At 44.0% G+C, this 21,115-nt stretch overlaps 1 protein-coding gene across 4 annotated transcripts in view; it reads right to left on the bottom strand.

The window, feature by feature from the left end:
• Positions 1-21,115, bottom strand: part of GRHL2 (grainyhead like transcription factor 2) — a 136,337-nt gene that overhangs the window by 41,993 nt on the left and 73,229 nt on the right. For all 4 annotated transcript variants that reach the window (XM_037048299.1, XM_037048296.1, XM_037048297.1 and 1 more), the window contains exon 8: positions 9,755-9,849. In XM_037048299.1, coding sequence (XP_036904194.1) covers positions 9,755-9,849 — 95 coding nt within the window. The remainder of the gene's footprint in view (positions 1-9,754; positions 9,850-21,115) is intronic.

Below are 21,115 nucleotides of genomic sequence, written 5' to 3'. Positions count from 1 at the left end.
TAAAATCTAAAAAAAAGTTCTTAATGATGATTTGCATCTCTAAAAAAAAAAGCAGGGGTTCTCAAATTTAGTATGCATCTACAGGGTCTTGTTAGAATGTGGATTACGAGGCCCCACCCCCAGAGTTTCCAATTCGGTAGATTTAAGGTGGGTGGGCCAGGTCTTTGCACTCCTAGCAATTTCCATGTTGAGGCTGATGCTCCATGTGGAGGCCCAGGCTAGGAGGCGCCACTGCCTACAGCACTGACTGCCTTGGCCAGTTCTTCCTCCTCCACCTCTTCCTCCTCCCCCCAGCCTTCTTTTCTACTCTCCTTCCTAACCACCTCTTCATTTTTTGGTTCCTCTTCCTCCACATTCTCTAAGTAGGGTGGGTCTGAAGTCCCACCCTTAGCCCTCTTTGCCTACCCTACAATTCTCTCTGTGGCATCTCACCCCTTCTCGGGACTTCCGTCAGCCCCTCTTTACAAACAGCTCTCTACCTTCCCTGCTGCTCTGCACAGTCCCCTGGCTCTTATGCTCTCCTCTCTCTGAACCTTCAAGCACACGTTCTACTTGGTTTGCTCCTCTTTCCAACATCTGCATGTCTCACCCGACCCTTAGACATGCCAATATGCCGCATCCTCCCTTGTTTTCCCTGATCCCACAGAAGGGTGACCTCTCTACAGGCTGAAATATTTAGAAGTGAAGGATAGGTGTGTGTGTGTGTGTGTGTGTAAGGACAGAGAGCAGGAGAAGAAGAACAAGAAGAACAAGAATAAGAACAAGAACAAGAAGGCAAACAAGAAGAACAAAAATAACAAGAAGAAGAAGAAACAAATCTGACAAAAATTAATGAGTTCTCTTAGGTGAAGGGTATGTGATGTTAATTGTATTAGTCTTCTTTAAAATTTATTTATTTATTTATTTGTGTATAGAGGAAGGGAAGGAGAAAGAGAGGAAGAGAAACACTTACGTGCAGAGAGAAACATCAATTGGCATTGAAGGCATTCCACATGTTCTGACTTGGGACCTGGCCTGCAACCCAGGCATGTGCCCTGACTGGGAATCAAACCAGTGACCTTTCAGTTTGCAGGGCGATGCCCAACCTACTGAGTTAACACCAGTCAGGGCAATTGTATTAGTCTCTTGATCTTCATATGAGACTTTTTAAATTAAAAAGTTGGGGAAATGTTCTAAATAAACAGAGTTTCTCTCTCCAGAACTCTCTTAGCACTTTATGTTTATTAGAGGCACTGTCATTTTCTACCTCATTACGACAGTTATTTACAGCTGTGTCTCAGGCTCCTGCTCAGCCAAAAGGGCCAAAACGTTCTGACAGCAGATACTGTGCCTGGCTCTCTGTCCATGAGTTTCTACTCCCTGGCCTGGAGCGTGACAGCAGCAGGCCTAAAGCTTCAAAGGAACGACTGCCCTTTTGCCAGAGATAATGTAGAAGCTATTACTACTAGATCCTGCCAATGTAAAAAGTCAGCGTGGAAAAAGCACACGCTTCCGACAGCCGGGGTGGGAACTCCAGCTCCACCATGCATGAGCTGTCAACCTTCGTTAAGTTTGCTAACTGGACTTTTCTCACTCTTTAGTATTTCCATGAAAAATTACATCCACTGAAAAATATGAATACTGAGTAATGTTTAAAAATAATCTGGCAGGGTGCCTGGGGTATGGTATCACTAAACAAACATTAACCATGCACTAACACACACACCATTGGTCTATGAAACCCAAGTCTGTGATCTAATTCTCTGCACACACGCAATAGTTTGTGCATGTAAGTTGCAGAGCCCTAAGCAGGATTCAGGTCAGAAACCATGGATACTCTATGTATATTCTAACAAAAGATCAAGCTGTTGATATCTTATTAGTGAGATGCCTTCCAAAGATTACTCCTTCTATATATGAATTAACTACAGCTTTACAGCCTTTCCTGCCATCCATTACCTTATAAAACTGGAACAAAGGCATGGCTTTGTTTAATTTCAATACCAAAGACTCCAGCAAATGTTTATCTTTCCCTTTTAAAGCTTCCATCACCCACACCACGCCCCAGCAAACACATAAAAACGCCATTTGCCCTGCTTCGAGGTGTATCCCGACCTTTTAAGACCCTTTCCAAGAGCCTCTCCCAGCCTTGTGTTCACTTTTGAGACCATGGAAGATGGTCTAGAATATTCTCTAGCCTTCCATAAGACAACCTGGGTCCAAAATTGGGTCCTACTTCAACAAGAGTGGAGTGTAACTCTTTTCAAATCAGTAATATCGACCCCATTTCATCCTAGGTTTTCTCGTGAGCAAAACTAGAACTCCCCAGGGACTGAGAGGGGATGGACTGGGTTGTGAGCCATGGGGCACCAGGTGCACAGTCTCCTTTGGCTTGTCCTTTGGTCTCTCTCTCTCTTTTTTCATCCTTACCAGAGGGTATGGTTTTTAAAACTGATTTGAGAGGGTGGTGGGACAGAGAAAGAGAGAGAGAAACAATTGGTTGCCTCCCTTACACGATCAGATGGGGGAATCGAACCTGCAACCCTCTGGAGTACAGGATGACACTCCAAACAACTGAGCCTCCTGGCTAGCGCTGGTTTCTTTTTTCATCCTGCAAATCAATATTTATGTATCTTCTTTTCTCCCTGGTACCCAGCACTGGAGTTGGACAGAAGGGCAACACAGCCCATTTAGAAAGGAAGGCATGATTATCAAGCCTACAAAATTGTAATGTTCTAAGGCATTGTGCTTGACATACCAGGGGAGCCCAGTAAAAGCTGATTCAATATTTTAGAGCAAAAAGAAATGTTGAAAGAGAGCAAAAAGGAAGAAGGGAGTGAAATAATAAATTTAACACAACCGATTAGATTTGCCATGATTTGGTACTGAATTTCAAGTCAGCCTTTCAATGAGCATAACCTTATTTTCTACCCCCAGAGACTGAATAATTCGCAGTGTTCACAAAGGTTAGAACACCTTTATTTTGTCCAATTTACTGCCTTTCATAGGTCATAATCAAAGCACTGCCCTCCCATCTTTTGAGTGACTAAAACTGAGATAATGAAGACCAAGAGGCTGTGTTTTTGCTATTCATGAGCAGCTGACTGCGGAAAAAGCTGATCTGACTTGCTGGCCACGGATTGTACCTTGAAAAGACAGCACCGGGTAGAGAGAGGGTTGGCCTGGACACTATGTGGGGAAAGCAAGCAATCCTACACAATGGCTCTAGTTATGTCTCAGAACCTGAAGCAAGTCATGATGGGAGCCACACCCAACGCCCTGTGTCCAGGGCAGCCACGGGGCAGTGCCGAGGCAGCGCGGCAACTTTACTTTCTTCCTTCAGGATGAATGCAAACACATGGAAGAGGGCTTCCTAGTCCTGATGTCCACTCGCGTCCCCCTGTTCACCGGGCCGACTCATCTCCCACACCCATGTTTCCGGCCTTCCCTCCGGGTCTCAGATGTTACATGATATCTCTTCATATGGAGCAAAATCAGACACAAAGGCAGCAGTGTAAGGAAAATAAAGTAAAACTTTAAGGAAAACAGGGCCCAGAGGAAATATCAGCATGTGTTCCCTCACCTTGCATTTTTTTATAATGTCAAAAATTACGTGAAATCTCTTTGGTAAATCCAATGTATTTAAAGTACCCAAAGGGATCCAAAGTTAGAGGACTCTACTTAGAAAATAAATATTGCTTATATTAAATAAGCAATGTTATATTATATATTAAATATATTTCAATATTATATTGAAAAGAAATATTACTTCCAATTTACCAGCTTGGCAAATGCGGGTTGTTTACTGAATTTGTTAAGTTGCAAACACAAAGCAGAGAGTCACTGTGTGCCTTCTGCAACTTTCATTTTCCCTGATAACAATCATTGTTCTGGCTCTGAATTATTTTGTGCTGTACTTCCGGCATGGCATTTCAAAAAAAGAGCGAGGAAGAAAGAGTCGTCACTGTTCACAGTAGGAACAAAGGCATAAAAGAAAAGTGTATGAAAATTATGTAAATGAGTGTAAAATAAAAATCCGAACACCATGGAAAGGAGCTAGAGATAAGTGGGGGATGGAGAATTAATGTGTCAAGACATGGAGAAGAAAGAACCGATGTTTTGCAATATGAGAAAGTGCACTGATCTTCAATTAATGCAGAGTGAGGTGGTAATTATGCCAATGAGATCACACACACACACACACAGTTGAACATGACAAGGAATCCTAAAAGCCCTCACGCCCAAATCCACTCTGGTCAATAATACGTATGGTATCAACAGAAAATGTAACAGGGCAACCAAAGACGTGGACAGGGAGACACCTGTGTGCTCACAGTGTCGGGCCAGTGAGGCCATGTGGAGGGGGAGGGACAGGGAGACAGAGGGTGGCACAAGCAGGGTGACGTGATTAAACTGCTTTGCTCAAGAACATGGGACTGTTTGTTTGTTTTCTTTCTTTCAGCAACTACAGGCATTGTACCCTATGGACATTTTTGAGAAGGAAAACCACAGCATGCTTTGGCCTTTAAAAATAATTGAAGATTTTCCTGTATCGGGGTGGCTAAGAGCATGGACTCTAGACTCAGAGGGACGTGGGTTCAAAGCCCACCTTCACACTTGTCTAAACGTGCAGTGCCAGAGATGTATAGAAAGGTGATACTTAATGGAATCAGAGTCTGGGACGCATGGGAAAATGACCCATGGCATCTCTTAGCCTCTCTGCTCCCCATGCCTACCCAATCAGGTGTCAGTCTTTTCCACCCCCAATCTCACACCAAAAATTTGTTAACAGGGATGAAAATATACATATGCCTTATATGAGTCCTTAACTCTAAAATTGCAAGAAATGCCTTTCTGAAAGTTCCTCCCAAGTCCCCAAATGCAGGAGGAGCCACTGAAGCAGAGGGTGGGACTAGCCAATCCCCAAAGCCCTTCCTACAGGGAAGGAGGGGCAGGGTAGGCCTCCCCCCAGTGGGCAATGGCTCTGCTTTTGCAGGCAGAGGTGCCAGACTAGAGGGCAGCAAAGAGTAACCCACAGGAGAAAAAATGTCATATTATTGAATTGCAATAGATTTTAAAACAATCTTAGAGATGGAAGGGATGGGCTAGTAGTGGATTTCTTTGTTTGCTTGATGATTTAGAGGGGCTAGTAAATAAGGGAAAAGGAGGATTTTCACCAACTCCGAGCATTCCAGAAGTTTGGCTGCATAGAAATAGGTGAGGCAAAGAAACAGGGGGAAATTGGTCCAGTGGTCCAGTGAAAAGGCACAAAAAGGAAATTTGTTCCTCAAAGCGAGAAGGAGCACCTTAATGCTCAAGTCATTCTCCATGGTCATGCGGGAGGGACCTGCATAGCAGACTGAGGTCGGTTTCATTCTGAAATCACAGTGAAGAGAGAAAAGGCACCGGACAAAAATAAGTGGCCCAGTTTCAAGAATCTCCTTAGAAATCTGGGAGAAAGAGGAGCCTCTCTAATCAGGGTTTGCTGTGCCTCTGCTCCGGTGGGGAGGCTGGGGGGGGGGATGATGTCATCGCCCGGAGAAAGACAGCAGCCCGGGTGCCAGGAATCTGATCTCACTGCTCTTCAGTAACTCAGTAGGGTCTTGCGTGGGAATTCCTCATCTTGGGGATTAGCGACCAATAAATCTACTTTGCAGGTTTGGCTACCAGTGTCTGGCTAAGGAAAGAAAGAAAAACTGAAATAGCCTTCTAAATGGGAGTCACGGGAAAGAAAGTAGCACCAGCAGTCTTCCTACTAGAATCATGTGGATGGGACCTTAATAATATCCATTGACTTTAGTAATCTGTTTTAACAATCCCTGCTCCCCTTCCGGCTGAGGACAGTGAAGCTCAGACGGCAGAAGTCACAAAGCCGGCTATTCCGGCGACTGCCTGGGTGCCTGAGCCCCATTTCAGTGCATTTTCCTCTGTAGCACCTGCCACCCCACCCCCATCCATTTCCAAGCTGTGACAGGTGGACAGGGACCCACAACCTTACCCACCTAGAAGTCACCTGAGTCATTCCCAGGGACCCAGGGACGCCTGTTCACATTACACAAGCGTCCAGACTGCAGAGACACTGAGGGCGGGGGGGGGGGGGAATGTCCTGCTGGGGACTAGTTCTGCCGCTTGCTCTGTCATTGTGCAGAAGGACACGGTGGCACAACCAGCAAAACCGGTTTGGGGGAAGAACTCAGGAACAGTTCTGCCAGAATCCTGCTGCAATCGACACCAGGAATCGGGAGTTAAGTCCCGAACTGCATGTGCATTGTCTTAACGCTTTCCCTCATCAAAGTTTTCCCTCTAGTTAAACTAAACAATGAGAACGGGGCATCCTTTCGTCTCCTCTGTGCATGCTCAACGAGGGAGAAGGAAAATGCAGGTCAGCAGCAACACCAACAAAAATAAATCTGTGCTCTGGAAAAATCTATCACCTTATCATTAGCTCATGATTATACGTATGTAGTAAGAGACCCAATACTGGACTGTTGTTTGCTAGCTTTTTTAATAAATGCGTCGACTTAAATATTTGAATAAAAATTATCATTCAACGTCGCTGTCTAGGGAAGGCATGTGTTTCTCTCGAACGATGCCGCTGTGGCTCAGAGTTTATTTGTAGTGTCTCTTCTGACCCTGCCTTCTCCAAAGCTGGTCTTATAGAAAAGAAATCTCCTTTGAACCCTGAAGTGGTATTGTCCAACTTGTTGACATGACATCTGATCCCAAGTGATTTCTGGTGTTTTCATAAAACATCTTCAAAGATCAAGGTACACCACTCTTACGGACATTCGAAAGCATGTCGCAGCCACCCTCTTTAACGGTGCCAACCCAAGCCCAAGCTGGCCTTGCAAACACCTGGGCTCGTGGCTGCCAAAGGCCTGGCTGAAGAAGCCAGGGACTGTGGGCAGGGGTCTTGGGCCCCTGTCTCCACCACGGGGAGACATTTATCCCCAGGACTGAAAACCAGTGAAGATGTCAACTGCATATTCAGCTGCCTGAGAGGGCATGGTTCGGGCACAAAAATTCAAATGTCTACCAGGGCTGGGCAGAGAAAGTTCCAGAATGGAGAAGGCTAGCGAAAGCTTTCATGAGACTAGCCAGTACCCCAAGGGGACCATTCAGGGCCTTGCAAACACTTGGACTCGTGGTTGCCAGATTCTTTAATTATCCAAAAGAATCTAGAGACCTAGATTGTAGTAATAAAGACCTTCTGATTATTAAATGTGAGCAAAAAGTTAAAAATTGAAATAAAAGTACATAAATGCTTGATATATACATGCACATTCTGCGGACCACAGGAAGGCTCCAGGCCACAGATTTTCGTCCTCTGGCCACTGACCCAAACCATCACGTGACACTGAATGCAGTCCCAGCCCTGAAGCCTGGGAAGGAATTCCGTGTGGATACTACCAACAGGAACCCGAGAGCAAATTCAACTGCTCCTAAGTCCATCGTGTGAAAACTGCAAACAATTCCCCTGTGAGAGAGTCGCCTTTACTTCTTGCTTCGTTAAACTCCTTTTCCTCAACCATGTGATTCTATTTTTTGCTAATTGTAACATCAGCAATATGTTCAAGAAATACCTTAGGTGCTGCTAGTTGAAAAAAAAGCCTTGTCCTCAGTAACAATTTATCTTTTATGGATTTTCTTTAAAAGCCCTTCAGTAGTTTGAGGGAAATTATTTGAAATTATTTTGTATTATTTATTGGTTAAGGCAGACTGCCTACTACTGCAACCATCAAGCAATAGTAACTAAAATATATATATTAAAGAAGCAAACAAGTTCAAGAAGCAAACACTGCCAGTTGGCAAAGCACACGTGAGTCTGAATTCGTCATCTGGGACAGTGCACACGCACAAACACACTTAAACAAGAAAAGTGAAATTCTGCCTTTGGGTAAGGAGTGGTCTAGTCTTAACCAGGATGAAAGAAGGGTCAGCTCAACCCACAGTCATGACCTGCTGTTGCCTGTCAGAACCTCCATCATTCAAGCAGCCCCACCAGCGGTGGCATTTTCTTTAAAGGGTCCCTATGGACACAGAAGGGTGAGGGCATTCGCCCACGAGCGCTCATTACCGCAGATTGCACCGTGATGAAATTAGGGCTCCCATCGCAGCTCACGTTTACACTGACAAGCCTTTCCAATGCTGGGACCCCACCCTCTCCACAGGGATCAGTGCGGGGGGGGGGGGCCTGCCTCTCACTCCTCGCACTTGCTCTGTGGTCCCTGGATTGCCCTTCCCCTCCCAGGGCACGAGCTCTTCACACATCACACCCCCAGCACCATACTTGCTGTGGCAGAGTGACTTGGAAAAGTTTGTTTTTATTTTGTTTTGAGTAAGGGAACTGAGCGAGGCTCAGAGAGGTGAGGTGACTCACTGAGGGCTCTAATCCCAGCCCTGCTGGGCCTTGCACAGACCCTTTTCTTGTTCTCGCCCAGGAAGCCAGCCTCTGCAGGGAAGGGGCATGAAGGGAAACAGGGCTCTGGGCAAGGAACTTGAACCAGACAGAGAAGACCAACTCCCCTACAGTTCCGTGTGGGGCCTGACCACCCACCTGCTGCGAGGCCTGCTTCCTTCTGCTGGGCGCCTGAGCCCCTGCAGCCCAGCCCGCTCCAGGCTGCTCTGCGCTCTGTTGCTGAGCGTCCATTTAAGTCACCTTTCTTGGGCCCAAAGCCAGTTTCATTTCTATTGTTTAATACCTGAGTGAAATGAGACACTGAGCAATTCATCTTCTGTAAGACCTGCCCACAAACTCCAGTCCAGTTTCCTTTCTCACCCAGCCTTCCCCCAGCTCACAGACAATAACGCATTGAAGGAAGTTGTTTACATTGACCTTTCCATTAGTCTGAAGACAGAGTTTTGTTAACGCCCACACCCAAAGTACAAAACAAACTGAGGTTTCACCTGGACCCTTCTCTTTGGTGCAAAATAAAGATCAACAATCAGAAGCTATGCAACACAGAAAACAAAGTGCATGGCGGAAAAGTTCGAAGTTTTCATAAACCCAAAGGGACTTATGGCCAGAAAGCAAATCAGGAAGTTTTCCTTTTTCACCGGGCAACAAGGTGCACATCTGTCCTCAGGTCACACCTTGCTGGAGAGTTACTGTTGCCCTTTTTAACCCTACTGACACCAGAGAGAATTAGGAAAATCTTAAGCAGTCAATAAGGGAAAAAATGGCCCAAGGTCACAGTGGGCACACCACAGGGAGTGAAGTTCAGAGATCTGCAGCCCTGCCTCCTACCGCTCACTCAACCAGGTTACACTTGGAAAGAATTGTGGGGTCAGGAGACTTCCCAGTCACGTACAGATGAAAACATTACCTCTGAACACCTTGCTCCCTCTGAAGGAGGCTGGAGTTAGACCAGGGTACGGCAGGACCTGCAGGGCACGGAGAAAAGGTCTCCGGGCCCATTCGGGGCTCACCCATGGGCTCACATGTGGGGCCTGAGGCTGGGGAGGGCCGGGGGTCTCGGAGTCTTGTGCAGGAGGCCACCTAGGAACACGTTCACCCTTTTCTTCCTTATCCCCCAAAAGGCAATTTAGCTGAACAGAATTGGATGTTTGTGACTTCTAGAGAAAGATAAGAAGTTCATTTCTTTTTGTCCTGGCTCAAGGTCTTTCTCTACCTATAAAGGCTTTTGTAAAAAAGGAAGGAAGGAAAGAAGGGAGGGAGGGAAGAAAGAAAGAAAGAAAAGAAAAGTCACCTGCAGAGAAAGGACACATTACTTAAAAAATCTGAACAATGAATCAATGCTACTTTTTCACTCACCTTCGCCTCTTCATTCACGTCCCAGGTAAAGGAAACAGCATTATAAGCGATCTCTTCGATGTTTCCAATTGTATTAAAGCTCTCCTTGTAATCCGCTGTAACATTAAAATAGAAAACGGTTTTAAGGACGAGAGTTAACTTGGTGACATATCACTTTTTTCAACAGGGAAACTGACACATCGCCCCTGCTTCTAGTTGTTTCCATAGCAACAGTTAAGGATTTATGCTTGCTGATATGTTCTTACTAACACTTCTAAAAATGCAAACACATTCTTTTATTAAAAGACCAAATCTAGGTGAAGCCATGTTCCTGATTTGTTCATTAGTTTCATTTGGCACTGGGTTTATAAAGTTACTCTTTTTCTTCTGAGTCCCTTGTCACCCACCTGTTCCCTCTCCTACTCACTTTCCCACCACTGAGTTTTCCGGGAGGGACAGAGCGGTCTGTGGGGCGTGTTCAGCAGGACAGGATATTCTCTTTATCCGCCAGGCAGTGTCCTCAGGTCTTCGGTGGCGGAAATTCCAGGACAGGGCTGGAAACCCTTTTTTTTAAATTTCTTTTTGAACTTGCGTACGGAAAGTTGAGGTGATCATACTCACCTTGCTATCATCACCAGTTCATTTAAGGCCCACCATTCCTTTATTCACATAGCATTTGTTTATCGCACTTTATCGCCATTATCCACCCTCACAAATACAGTAGCTATTAATGTGTTTGCTACATATTGAGATAAGTTGTGTTGATTTGCCTGTGTGCATAGCGTTCGTTTTCACCAGCTGGGTTGTGCTGTGTAGGGCTGTCAGATCCAGGAAATAGTTGGGATATACTCATCCTTAAAGTTATTTGTTACTTTCTAATCAAAAATTCAAATTTAATTGGGCACCCTGTATTTCACCTGGCAAACCTAGTTCTGGACCTTTTCAGAGCTGACTACACACCTCTTTCTAACTGTAACTGTGCAGAATTCCATGGGGACCACCAACCACCGTTTCTCCCCTCTCCTCAGAGCAGGCCGTTGGGTGGTCTCTGCTCTCTGGTACCACAAACAGACCTGTGATCAACACCTGCATTACTCACTGCCTCGGTTGTCTCTGCCTCAGCTGGTCTTCTGGTCTGGACACGATGTTCCTAGGCCAGTGCTCACTGCTTCCTAAGGTTTCTAGCTCATGCTTAGTTACCATCTGGGTCCCCTGCCTTCTTCTGACCGCCTTAGAAATGATATCGTGCCTTAATTCTGTCCTTTGTTTACTAAACAAACATCAGCCATGTCCTGCTGGGCTGGCATCATGATAAAACCCATATTCTTTTCTCTGAGGCCTGGTTTATCCACAAATCAATCACCTGGTTACAGACTTTCTCCCTCTCTAAGACTCCATAACTACTTGTCTGAAATGAAACTGTGATCATGTGCTTTTTATAATTTTTATAAGGCTAAATCTTTCACCACAACCTACCATGCCCTTCACAGTTAGGTCCTGCACACGACTCGGTGCATTCATACCCCACCTCACAATGGGGGTCAGAGGGAGGCTCAATTATAATGATATTGGGGGTCTATTTGTTTATAACACCTCTTAAAATTTTCTATTCTGAGTTAGGATAGGAGTTTGTTACTACGACTTATTCCAGGATGTATGAAATGCTCATTGTCCACAAGATCGGCCATGTTCCTGGCCACATGGTTGTTTCCTCTCCTGTTCTGCTAAGTCACCACATCATTCAGGGCTGGTGGCTTCTCATAATACAAATAAGAAAATAAAGTCCATAAAAATAACATTCAAAACAATCCATGATAGAACAAAGAGAGTTTGGTTTTATGGGTTTTTTAAAAAATAAAACTCCCTATTTCTGGGCCCTGATTGATAGTTAATCACAGAAAAACCTACTTGGAGGCATCCTTCCTGACTCACTTTCTAGACTCCAGTGAAAATTCTATTTCTTCAGTTTCTCCCCAAACTTCTACTTTTGGAGCCAATCCCATGGGTACAAAGTGGTATCTTAATGATGTTACATTTGCATTCATTCTACCAGTTATAAGTTCAAGCATCTCTTCACTTCCGGGTCAGCCCACCCACGTGCCCTTATTTAAGCTGCGGGTTCAAGCCTAGTTCAGGTTTCTATTGGTTTCCCAAGGGACACTATGAAGCAAAACTATAATCTCTACATTTTAAACAAAGCAAACACACTTCACCGTAAAAACTTGTAAGTTCACCACAGGAAAGTCAGAGGCCATGAACAAATAAGAAAATTAAAAGCACCCACAATCTACTCACCCACAAACAGCTACTCAAAACACATCTGTATACACTTCATTTTTCCTCTCTCGGTCTCTGTCTCCCTTTCTCCAAAATTCGTAAATATTTGTACAAAATCTCATAACAATTATGTTTAACTGCTTTTTTCCCTTAATAGATTTTCAGCATATTTTAACAATAGCTCATTAATTAACTAATTTATTTTTGGAGGGAGGGGAAGGAGGGAGAAAGAGAGGGAGAGAAACATTGGTGTAATCAACCTCTCGCCTCTTGCACACCCACCAGGACCTGGCCTGCAACAGGCCCGTGCCGTGACAGGGGATCAGAATGCTGACCTTCTAGTTTGCGGGACGACACCCAACCCACTGAGCCACACTAGTCAGGGCCGTCTTCAGCATCTTTTTACATCAATAAATAAGTGTGTGAAAAATACTTTTAATGGCCAAATACCACAATATTGGATTAAAATGAAGTGCTATAACTCAATGTTGCTCTTGTTGGTTACTTAAATGATGTCTAGTACTTTACTATACCTTAAATATCACTTCATTATCTTTATGACTGAATACTCCTATATATATTTCATTTTTTCATTAAGATATATTCTCAGAAGTGAAGTTTATAGGTCAAAAGCAAGTATATTTTTAAGGCTTTAGTTCATTTTCTCAAATTATTTCTGGAAATATGAAAACAATTTATATTAAAAATGACAGTGTATTAAGTTCCTGCTTCTTTCCAAATTGGTATGCATAGCATGGTAACTTATTATTATATTTTTAAATTAAATTTTTTCAATTATAGTTCACATTCCGTATTATTTTGTATTAGTTTCAGATGTACAGCATAATGATTAGACAGTTACATACTTTAGTGAACTTATTATTTTAATTTGCAATTTCTTGATTGCTAAGGAGGTAGTACCATCTCCCATTTGCTTTCTGGCTCTTTGTGCTTCTTTATATTCTTTCTCCATTGTTTTTATATTTATTCACTCATCCAACAGCTTCCTGTTCTGTCCTTTGCTCATTTTTCTCTCAGGGTATTCAAATGTTCTTACTGATTTTTAAGTACATATTTAATGCTAACAGATAAGCCAAAGGAAAACCATTTTATATCCTACAAATATAGAATATGGCTTTATGACTGTATTGGGGATGACTTTAAATGCAAACCTGTGCTTTTAGCAGGTCAGCCAATCTATTAAAATTTCGAAGAGAGAAGCAGGTTACTAAATTTAAAGAAATTAAACTCCCTAATTCTTCATAGCTTTTTGTTTTAAAAGAAAGTCATGCAAGTTCATTTTAAAGTTTTTAATAAGCATTTTTAAGAAAAGTTTTTAGGTCAGTCATAAACTTAAAAAACAAATATTATGTCTAGAAATAAGGACAAACCAAAATAGTTTGGTCAAACACTTATCTTAAATCTTGTAAGTTGCTGCATTATAAGGTTTTATTTTTCCATTGTTTCTGCAACCGAAATTTAATCACCTTAAAAATGCATTAATTAGTTGGAAACACAGATGGCCAATAGACATATGAAAAGATGTTCAATGTCACTAATCACCTCACACCTGTCAGAACGGCTATCATCAATAAATCAACACAGAACAAGGGTTGATAAGGATCTGGAGAGAAGGAACCCTCATGTGCTGTTGGTGGGAATGCAGATTGGTGCAGCCACCGTGGAAAGTATGGAGCTTCCCCCCCCAAATTAAAAGTGTAACTACCTTATAATCCAGCAGTTCCACTTCTGGGAATATACCCAAAGAAATATGCAACACTAATTTGAAAGAATACATGCACTCTATGTTCATTGCAATATTATTTACAATAGCCAAGATTTAGAAGCACCCCAAGTGCCCATCAGTAGATGAGAAGATAAAAAAGTTGTGGTACATTTACACAATGGAATGCTACTCAGCTATTAAAAAGAAGAAGGAGAAGGAAACCTTACCTTTTGTGACAGCATGAATGGACCTGGAGAAGATTATGCTAAGTGAAATAAGCCAGTCAGAGAAAGACAAGTATCATAAGATATCATTTATATGCGGAATCTAACGAACAAAATAAACTAACAAACAAAATAAAAAGAGACTTATAGGTACAGAGAACTGACTGGCAGCTGTAAGAGGGGAGGGGTATTGGGGGGACTGGGTAGAAAAGGTGAGGGGATTAACCAGAGGGGAAAACTCATAGACACAGACAACAGTAGGGTTATTAACAGAGGGAAAGGGAGTTGAAGGAGGCAGAAGGGGGTAAATCGGGGATAAATGATAATAGAAGAAGATTTTACTTGGGGTGGTGAGCACACAAGAAAATATACAGATGATGTGTTATAGAATTGTACATTTGGAGACTTCTGGTCAAGATGGAGGAGTAGCTAATCATGGCTTGCCTCCTTGTACAACCAGAGAAAAATTAAAGCTAGATTACACAACAAATATCACTCATAACTGTGAGAAAGTCAAGCTGTATGGAAATCCAACAACTAAGGAATTAAACAAACCACACTCATCTGGCAGAAATGAAGGATACACTAATTCAAGTAAAAAAACAATTTACAGGGAATCATCAGCAGAGTGAATGAAGCCAAGAATCAAATCGATGATTTAGAACATAAGGAAGAAAGACACCCGATCAGGACTGCAAGAAGGAAAAAGAATCCAAAATAGCAAGGATAGTGTAAGGAGCCTCTGGAACTACCTCAAACATACCAACATTCACATTATAGGCGTGAACGTTTAAATCCCACTCTAAAACACTCATTGCTTTGGGTGAGGGCATTGCCACCTTCTGACATTAATATGCAAATATTCTTGGGGTAACAACAACTGTCAACAACAACAAACTGAGAACTCACTGAATGTCAGGGCGGTGTGGAGCTTACCAACCTAATCCTCATACCCACTCTCTGAGGTATGTATTAGCATCCTCCTACGGAGAAGTTGCTGCTTGTAGAAAATCACGTGGCTGGTAATAGGCCAACCTGTGATTTGAATCCAGGTCTGTCTGGTGCCAAAGGCCAAAATTTCAACCATGGCCTATATTTATCTTGCAAATCAAACAACAAATTGTTACCAGATATTAATACCCTGTAGTGAAAGATCACAGCACATCCTACATGGCAACTGGCTGGGAGAGAAGTGCTGAGCAAAGGTCAGTGAGGCAGAGAGATGAGCCATTTTTGGACAATTGCCAGTTCCTTGACAGAGGAGAGCTTGGGGTGCCGTACTGGAGAGAAGCAAAGAAAGCATCTCCATATGTCGCAGGCACCACGAAGACTAAAAGAAAGTCCAGAAGCCAGCCCTTGGGGAGAAACAAGGCAGGTCGGGGTGAGGAAACACTTGACGGTGTTTCAGCAAAGGGCTGCTGAGCACGGGTGATTGTGCCGGACACTTTCATGTCTGTTCCTGGCAAGTTATATTCTACACAGGAATTATGGGATTGGATTCTACTCTAACTGTTATGGGCAGCATGATGGTAAATCATGCTGTTATCTTTTTTCTTTTTTGCATATGATCAGTGGTGTATGTGTAAGTGCAATTCTGGAATGCCGTCAAAGGCATTTTTTAATTCTTTCACCTTAATTAAGTTTCACATGCTTGGTAAATTATAACTAGCCCTTCTAATTATTTTTTTATATATTGTGGGAGATGAAAAGGTGTGGTATAATTAATATAAAAATTGCTTCTCTTCTGAAAGGTGTGGATTTTGCCTGGACTAGTGAAATAATGAACCTGGAATGCTGCAAACAGCTCAGGGCACTACCGCGAACTCAGTGTGCACAGTCTGCAGTCGAAGAAGATTCTTTTTTTAAGTCAAGAACTCAGGGTACTTGTTCTTGACTTAAAGAACAGGGTACTTCAGGGTACGAGTCTGGGCAAGGAGAGCCTCAGAGAAGGAAGAAAGGAGAGGTTGGAAGCACCTAGAAAATCTAGTGAAGGGCAAAAAATAGACCTATAGATTTGGCATTCAGAAATTTTAATGAAAAAAGAAGTTACAGTGGCTTGAGATGCCAGTAGTAGTTTAGGGTGTGGGTTAGTTAGGAAGAGGGCTCCTCTCTTAGGAAACATAGAGGGGAAGGAAAGAGGAAGAGCCAGCGATAACATGAAAGGGAGTCTGCAAAGATCAGGACCTGGACATACGGGCAGTTTGTAAACTTGGTGCTGTCCTTGGTGGAGCAGGGAGGGAGGTGCGGAAAGAGAGAGGGGTGCGTGAGCAGTGTAGAAAAATAGGGTGTCCAGATCACCCCAGGAGGAAGTCGTTCTCTCCAAAGCTGCTGTCCCCAACAAAATGAGCTCCTGGGACTCACACAGAAACATGCATGTCATCATTGAATACTACAATGGCTCAAACACTATTAAATATTCATATATTTTGCCTGAACTAAAATTCAAGTTAAAAAGAATACTTGCATTTTATGTTTTAAAATATATAACCTTAATAGCCTGCCATGCTTGCATCACATAAATGTTTTCTAACCAAAGCTGAAGGAAAAGGAATTTTCAGTACCTGTGGCCGCAGCACTGGTCTGTAGAACAGAGGGGCTCCCACCGTGTGAACTCACGCTAACAGAGCCAAGGATGGGCAGCAAGACCCTGGGGCCTCACAGCTGCACAGCACCTCAAGGGTTTGGTGGTGGTTGCTGTTTTAAATTGGGGGCTCTTGTGGGGTTTTGTCTTCTTTTGAATCAAATTTACTTTTCCTATCTATTTGGAAGCATGGAAACAGTCTAGAAAAACATCAAAATTCTATCTATTTGAGTTATTTGTAAAGCAAGGTAGACAACACCCAGCCGCAGGGTAGAGCAGATCGGTACAAACTCGGGGAACGAGAGCCGGAGGACAGCACTGAAGCCCGGTGGCAAACCCTGGTGGAGAGCGGTGCCCCGCAGGGCAATCTTCTCTCCTAGGCCTGTTCAGGCCAGGAGTTGACGCCGATTGCCAGCCCACGGGACCTTCTGAAAGGTGGCAGCTGCCTCCATCACCGCCTCCCCAGTGTTTCCCCTCCCAAGCATGGCTATGAAAACCGCAAGAAAGCCCACTGGTGGGGCACAGCCGCAGCCAGCCTCCTCTGGGAAAAACGCGTTAGTTCATTTTAACCACTGTGAATACAAATCTTAATCAATTTGTATTCAAAGGTGGAGCATGACCCCAGACTGGAGATAGCTCTAGCCCTGGACAGATCGACCAAGTTGAATAACTCACAGGGGTCAGCAAACTTCTGCATTTGTGAGTCTTCTGGCAGGCTTCTCTTGGAACCCTTGGAGAAAACTACTTAGAACAAAACTTGAAGAAATGTTTTTATTTAGTTAGAACTTAAGTTCTCATGAAAAAGCTTTACCTTAATCTAAAACTGTTATCAACAGAGCCCAATTTAAAAACCAGCTCTGTAAGAGGGCACAGAGGAAAATCCTATAATCACACATTAATACCGAAAGGCGCACTATAATTGCCTGCCAATTACCGAAAACTACAGGATTAATATTAACAATGTAACCAATACATTCTGATGTATTATAATCCCCTACAAGGAAAGATGACTGTGAACCAAAATTAAAGACAGAGATTGAATAAAGAGCCAATGGTTGGTTTCACAATTAACTACACAATTATGTCAATAATGGCTGCACTGAATGTGACTGTCAAGTGATAATGCCTGTTTGTATGTGCTGGTGGAGTCGGTCTGATCATGTGACAGTGGGGAATACCCATTCTAAAAATGCAGATTCTGGGATGTCCATTCTTTTAGAACATCTGCATTGTAAAGGAGTAAAGTCATTCACAACTACATTCAGGAGAGCGAAAGTCCCTGTGAACGTGCCTCAATTTATCTGCTGTGGCTTCTGGCTCTCCGTCTGCAAAGTTAATATTAGTTGTTGAATGTCTAATTTTCCTTCCCTGCTTGAAAGGGAACAAACAGAAAAAGGCTCCTTCCCCAGAAAGCCGTTTTGGAATTGTCCACTGTTTGAGTAGACTTCGTAGGCAGTGCAGTTCATTTTGTGACTTGCTTCGTTTCAAGTGTTTTTTAGGTGGCTCACACGGTGCTAAATTGGATGACTCCACTCTGCAAGTGAGTCCCAGGGAAAAGCTGCCCTGTTCTATATGTGACAACACGGAATTCCTCGGGAACCTGGCTGACCTCAGCACCCGGTCGGGCCCCACTCCCTGTCCCTACCACTCCTCCTGACTTCCCGGCCCGGTGACAAAATAATAACTATCTTCTGCAATCCTTTCCATCTCCTTTATCCCCACAGCGAGGCATCACGGAGAGTCTAACTCTCCTAGAATTTGTCTCTAGTTCCCGGGGTGCCTTTGTATCTCCTCAGTGATTCTCAAAGTGCCTGAAGTCAAGTTCCGCAGCTCATTAAAGAGGAGTTGGTCCTTCACTGCAACACGCTACTTGCCTCCTACATCCGCATGTTCCCCACTGTCTGTCCTTATCAGAGTCTTGGGGGGACTAATGTTTGAAGGGAACACTCCCACTTGGATGAATGACTCGCTCACCTATTCCCGGATCTCTGAAACCTACTCTGTGCAACAATAAAGAGACAGGGATTAGCCAAAAGCAAGGCATGCATGTTATACTTCGATATAATAGGGTATAAACACACACACAGACTTCAATATCTCCCCAACAAAACTGCGAAATGGGACTTTGTGGAGCCACGATGGTGTCAAAGCCACAGAGAGCAAGAAACCGAAGCTTAGTTACCCTCCACATCCGGTGTGATGATGACCCTACAGTGGGTCTTTGCAGAGGAGCTGAAACGGGAGCGTTTCCCTCATATTCTACTTGCAGCTCTGAGGGCTGCCACCAGGGTACAGGTGGTGAGCATCAGTGGCCCTCTACCACCTGAAGCCCTTAGAGGCCCTGCTGGGCTCAGTCTGTCTCCTCTGGACCTGAAGTCTCCTTTTAGAGCCTGAGACCAGCGAGTTCCATGCAGGCTTCACATCCACGCTGCCCTAAGATTCCCCTTAAAAACGGTAAGCCTTTGCTCAACTACCAAACACTTCTCTCTCATTTTCTACACCCCGGTTACTCGGGGCTTCCCTCCTTCACCCCACCCTCTGTATTGGATGAACTGATTAACACTCCCACTGGCATGCAGGAGTCTCCACCCCTTCCATCAGTGCTAACAGTTTCCTGGACTTTGCCAACCTGTTTTGGTTTCTCTGTCTTGGCCCCCACACCTATGCATGAGCTCTTTCCTTTGCTTGTAGCACCTTCACTTTCATTTATGACCTCAGATGTTTTCATTATCCTTGGAGAGAGGTTTCAAATATAAAAGGTTATATTTGAAAATGCAGAAGGGTGTTCCTCTGGGGAGCACCCCTCCAAGCTGCCCCTCACCCTGTAACATCTTAACCATCCATCTTCTTACCCCCAGAGTGGAGCACTTTGAGGACAGGGCTCTGCCCTACTGTCCTTGATTCGCCCGTCCCTAACAAAGGGTTTGGCATGTTTACTGACGGGATGTGGAATTTCTGCAAGCAGCTGGTCCCCCACACAGGCCCAGCACTGACTCCATACTCCGTGATGAAGGGGCCTTCACACTCAAAGACAAGCCAAGGTCCAACAGGGTCTAAGGAGCTGGCCGCCCAGGAGGAATAGCTGGCACAGGAATGCTTCTTGGGCTACAGAATGTAAACTCATTTATGACCTGGAATAATTGTTGTTATTCAACAAGCTCGCAAGAAAGAACTTGTGAGACCAAGAGAACTCTGCTCATGGGCTTTCAAAAGCAGCAGATCTCTTGGGCCAGCATTTGTTTGTTTTACTTACATCAAGTAAGAGCTAATGGCTAACGTTTGCTCCCCTCTCCCCCGGTTAAAAAAAAAGTAGTGTGTGGCCTAATGTGCAAGAACCACACATATGGCTTTCAGAAATGTCAGAACGGGCACCAGCCGGGTCCCAGCGCCCAGACTGCAAAATGTGTCTGGGGGCCTGGTGGCAAGACCTGTCTAGGGCACAGGTGGCAAACACTAGGCCTGAGGGTGGAATCTGCCCTCCACCTTGTTTTATCCAGCCCAGCACCTTGTTTCTACCGGGTGGCAGTGCCCAGCTCTCGCTTAACTGTTAAGGAGTAGTTACATTTATACAGTCCTAAAATGACATTTGGCCCTTTGAAGGCAACCAGAAGGCTGATGTGGCCCCCAGTGAAAATGAGTTTGACACCCCTGCTCTAGAGGTTGGGATGCAAATACAAAGGCCTGTCCAGAAAGTATCCAGCCACGTACTATGAGAAACAGACATTTCTTGAAGAAGATACAAGATATAAGAAACGTTTTACACGGGACAATGACACCTCAGTCCCCTTCAAAGTAGGTACCTTGGGACCTCACACAGTTCTCCCAACATCTCTTCCACTGTTCAAAACACTGCAAAATTCTCTATTGGAATCACAATCAGCTGCCCCGAATTGTATTTTCCTGAATCTCATCGACTGTCTAAAATCTCTTCCATTTCAAAAGTGATATTAGCTTCATGCCAAGATCCCGTGTCAAAATCTTGGACACAGTAGTCTTTGGAACCCCCAGATCAGTTTCTAGTTCTCACACTGTCAATTGCCGATCTCTGTTGATTGCAACCCAGACACGGTCGATATTCTCAGGTATTCTGGGAATGTTCAAGCTTAACGCAAAATTTGATGCAGATTTGTTGCTCACCCATTTTGAATGTGACAGCCACACAGTGCACATGCTCACTCAACAGCATTTACCACCCCCACTAACTAGTACAGTGAAGCCATCATTGTTACACATGTTCATTCCAGTCCATTCTCCTTGGCTGCCAGGTTACATCGGTACCATGCAAACTGTTCTCATTATACTAACAATGGCCGGACTTTTCTGGACAGACCTCATAGGAACATAAATAACATGGGGTAGTAACAGTACTCTGCAGTGAAATAAACATAAGGGAACTCAGTAGTGATGAGGGTGCAACTTTTAGGTAGGGGATAGGGAAGGGATCTCTCTGATAAGTTGACAATAAGAAAAAGCCAGTAAGAAATGAGGGAACCAGCTCTGATCAGGTACCTCAATTGGCTGGAGCATCATCCCCTACACCAAAGGGTTTCAAGTTCGATGCTCAGTCAGGGACT

This window comes from Sturnira hondurensis, unplaced genomic scaffold (assembly GCF_014824575.4).
Source record: "Sturnira hondurensis isolate 20B ecotype Veracruz unplaced genomic scaffold, ASM1482457v3 Scaffold0006413, whole genome shotgun sequence".
NCBI classification, from domain to species: domain Eukaryota; kingdom Metazoa; phylum Chordata; class Mammalia; order Chiroptera; family Phyllostomidae; genus Sturnira; species Sturnira hondurensis.
Note: the sequence above shows the minus strand (reverse complement) of the source record. Positions and strands in the feature narration are given on the sequence as shown.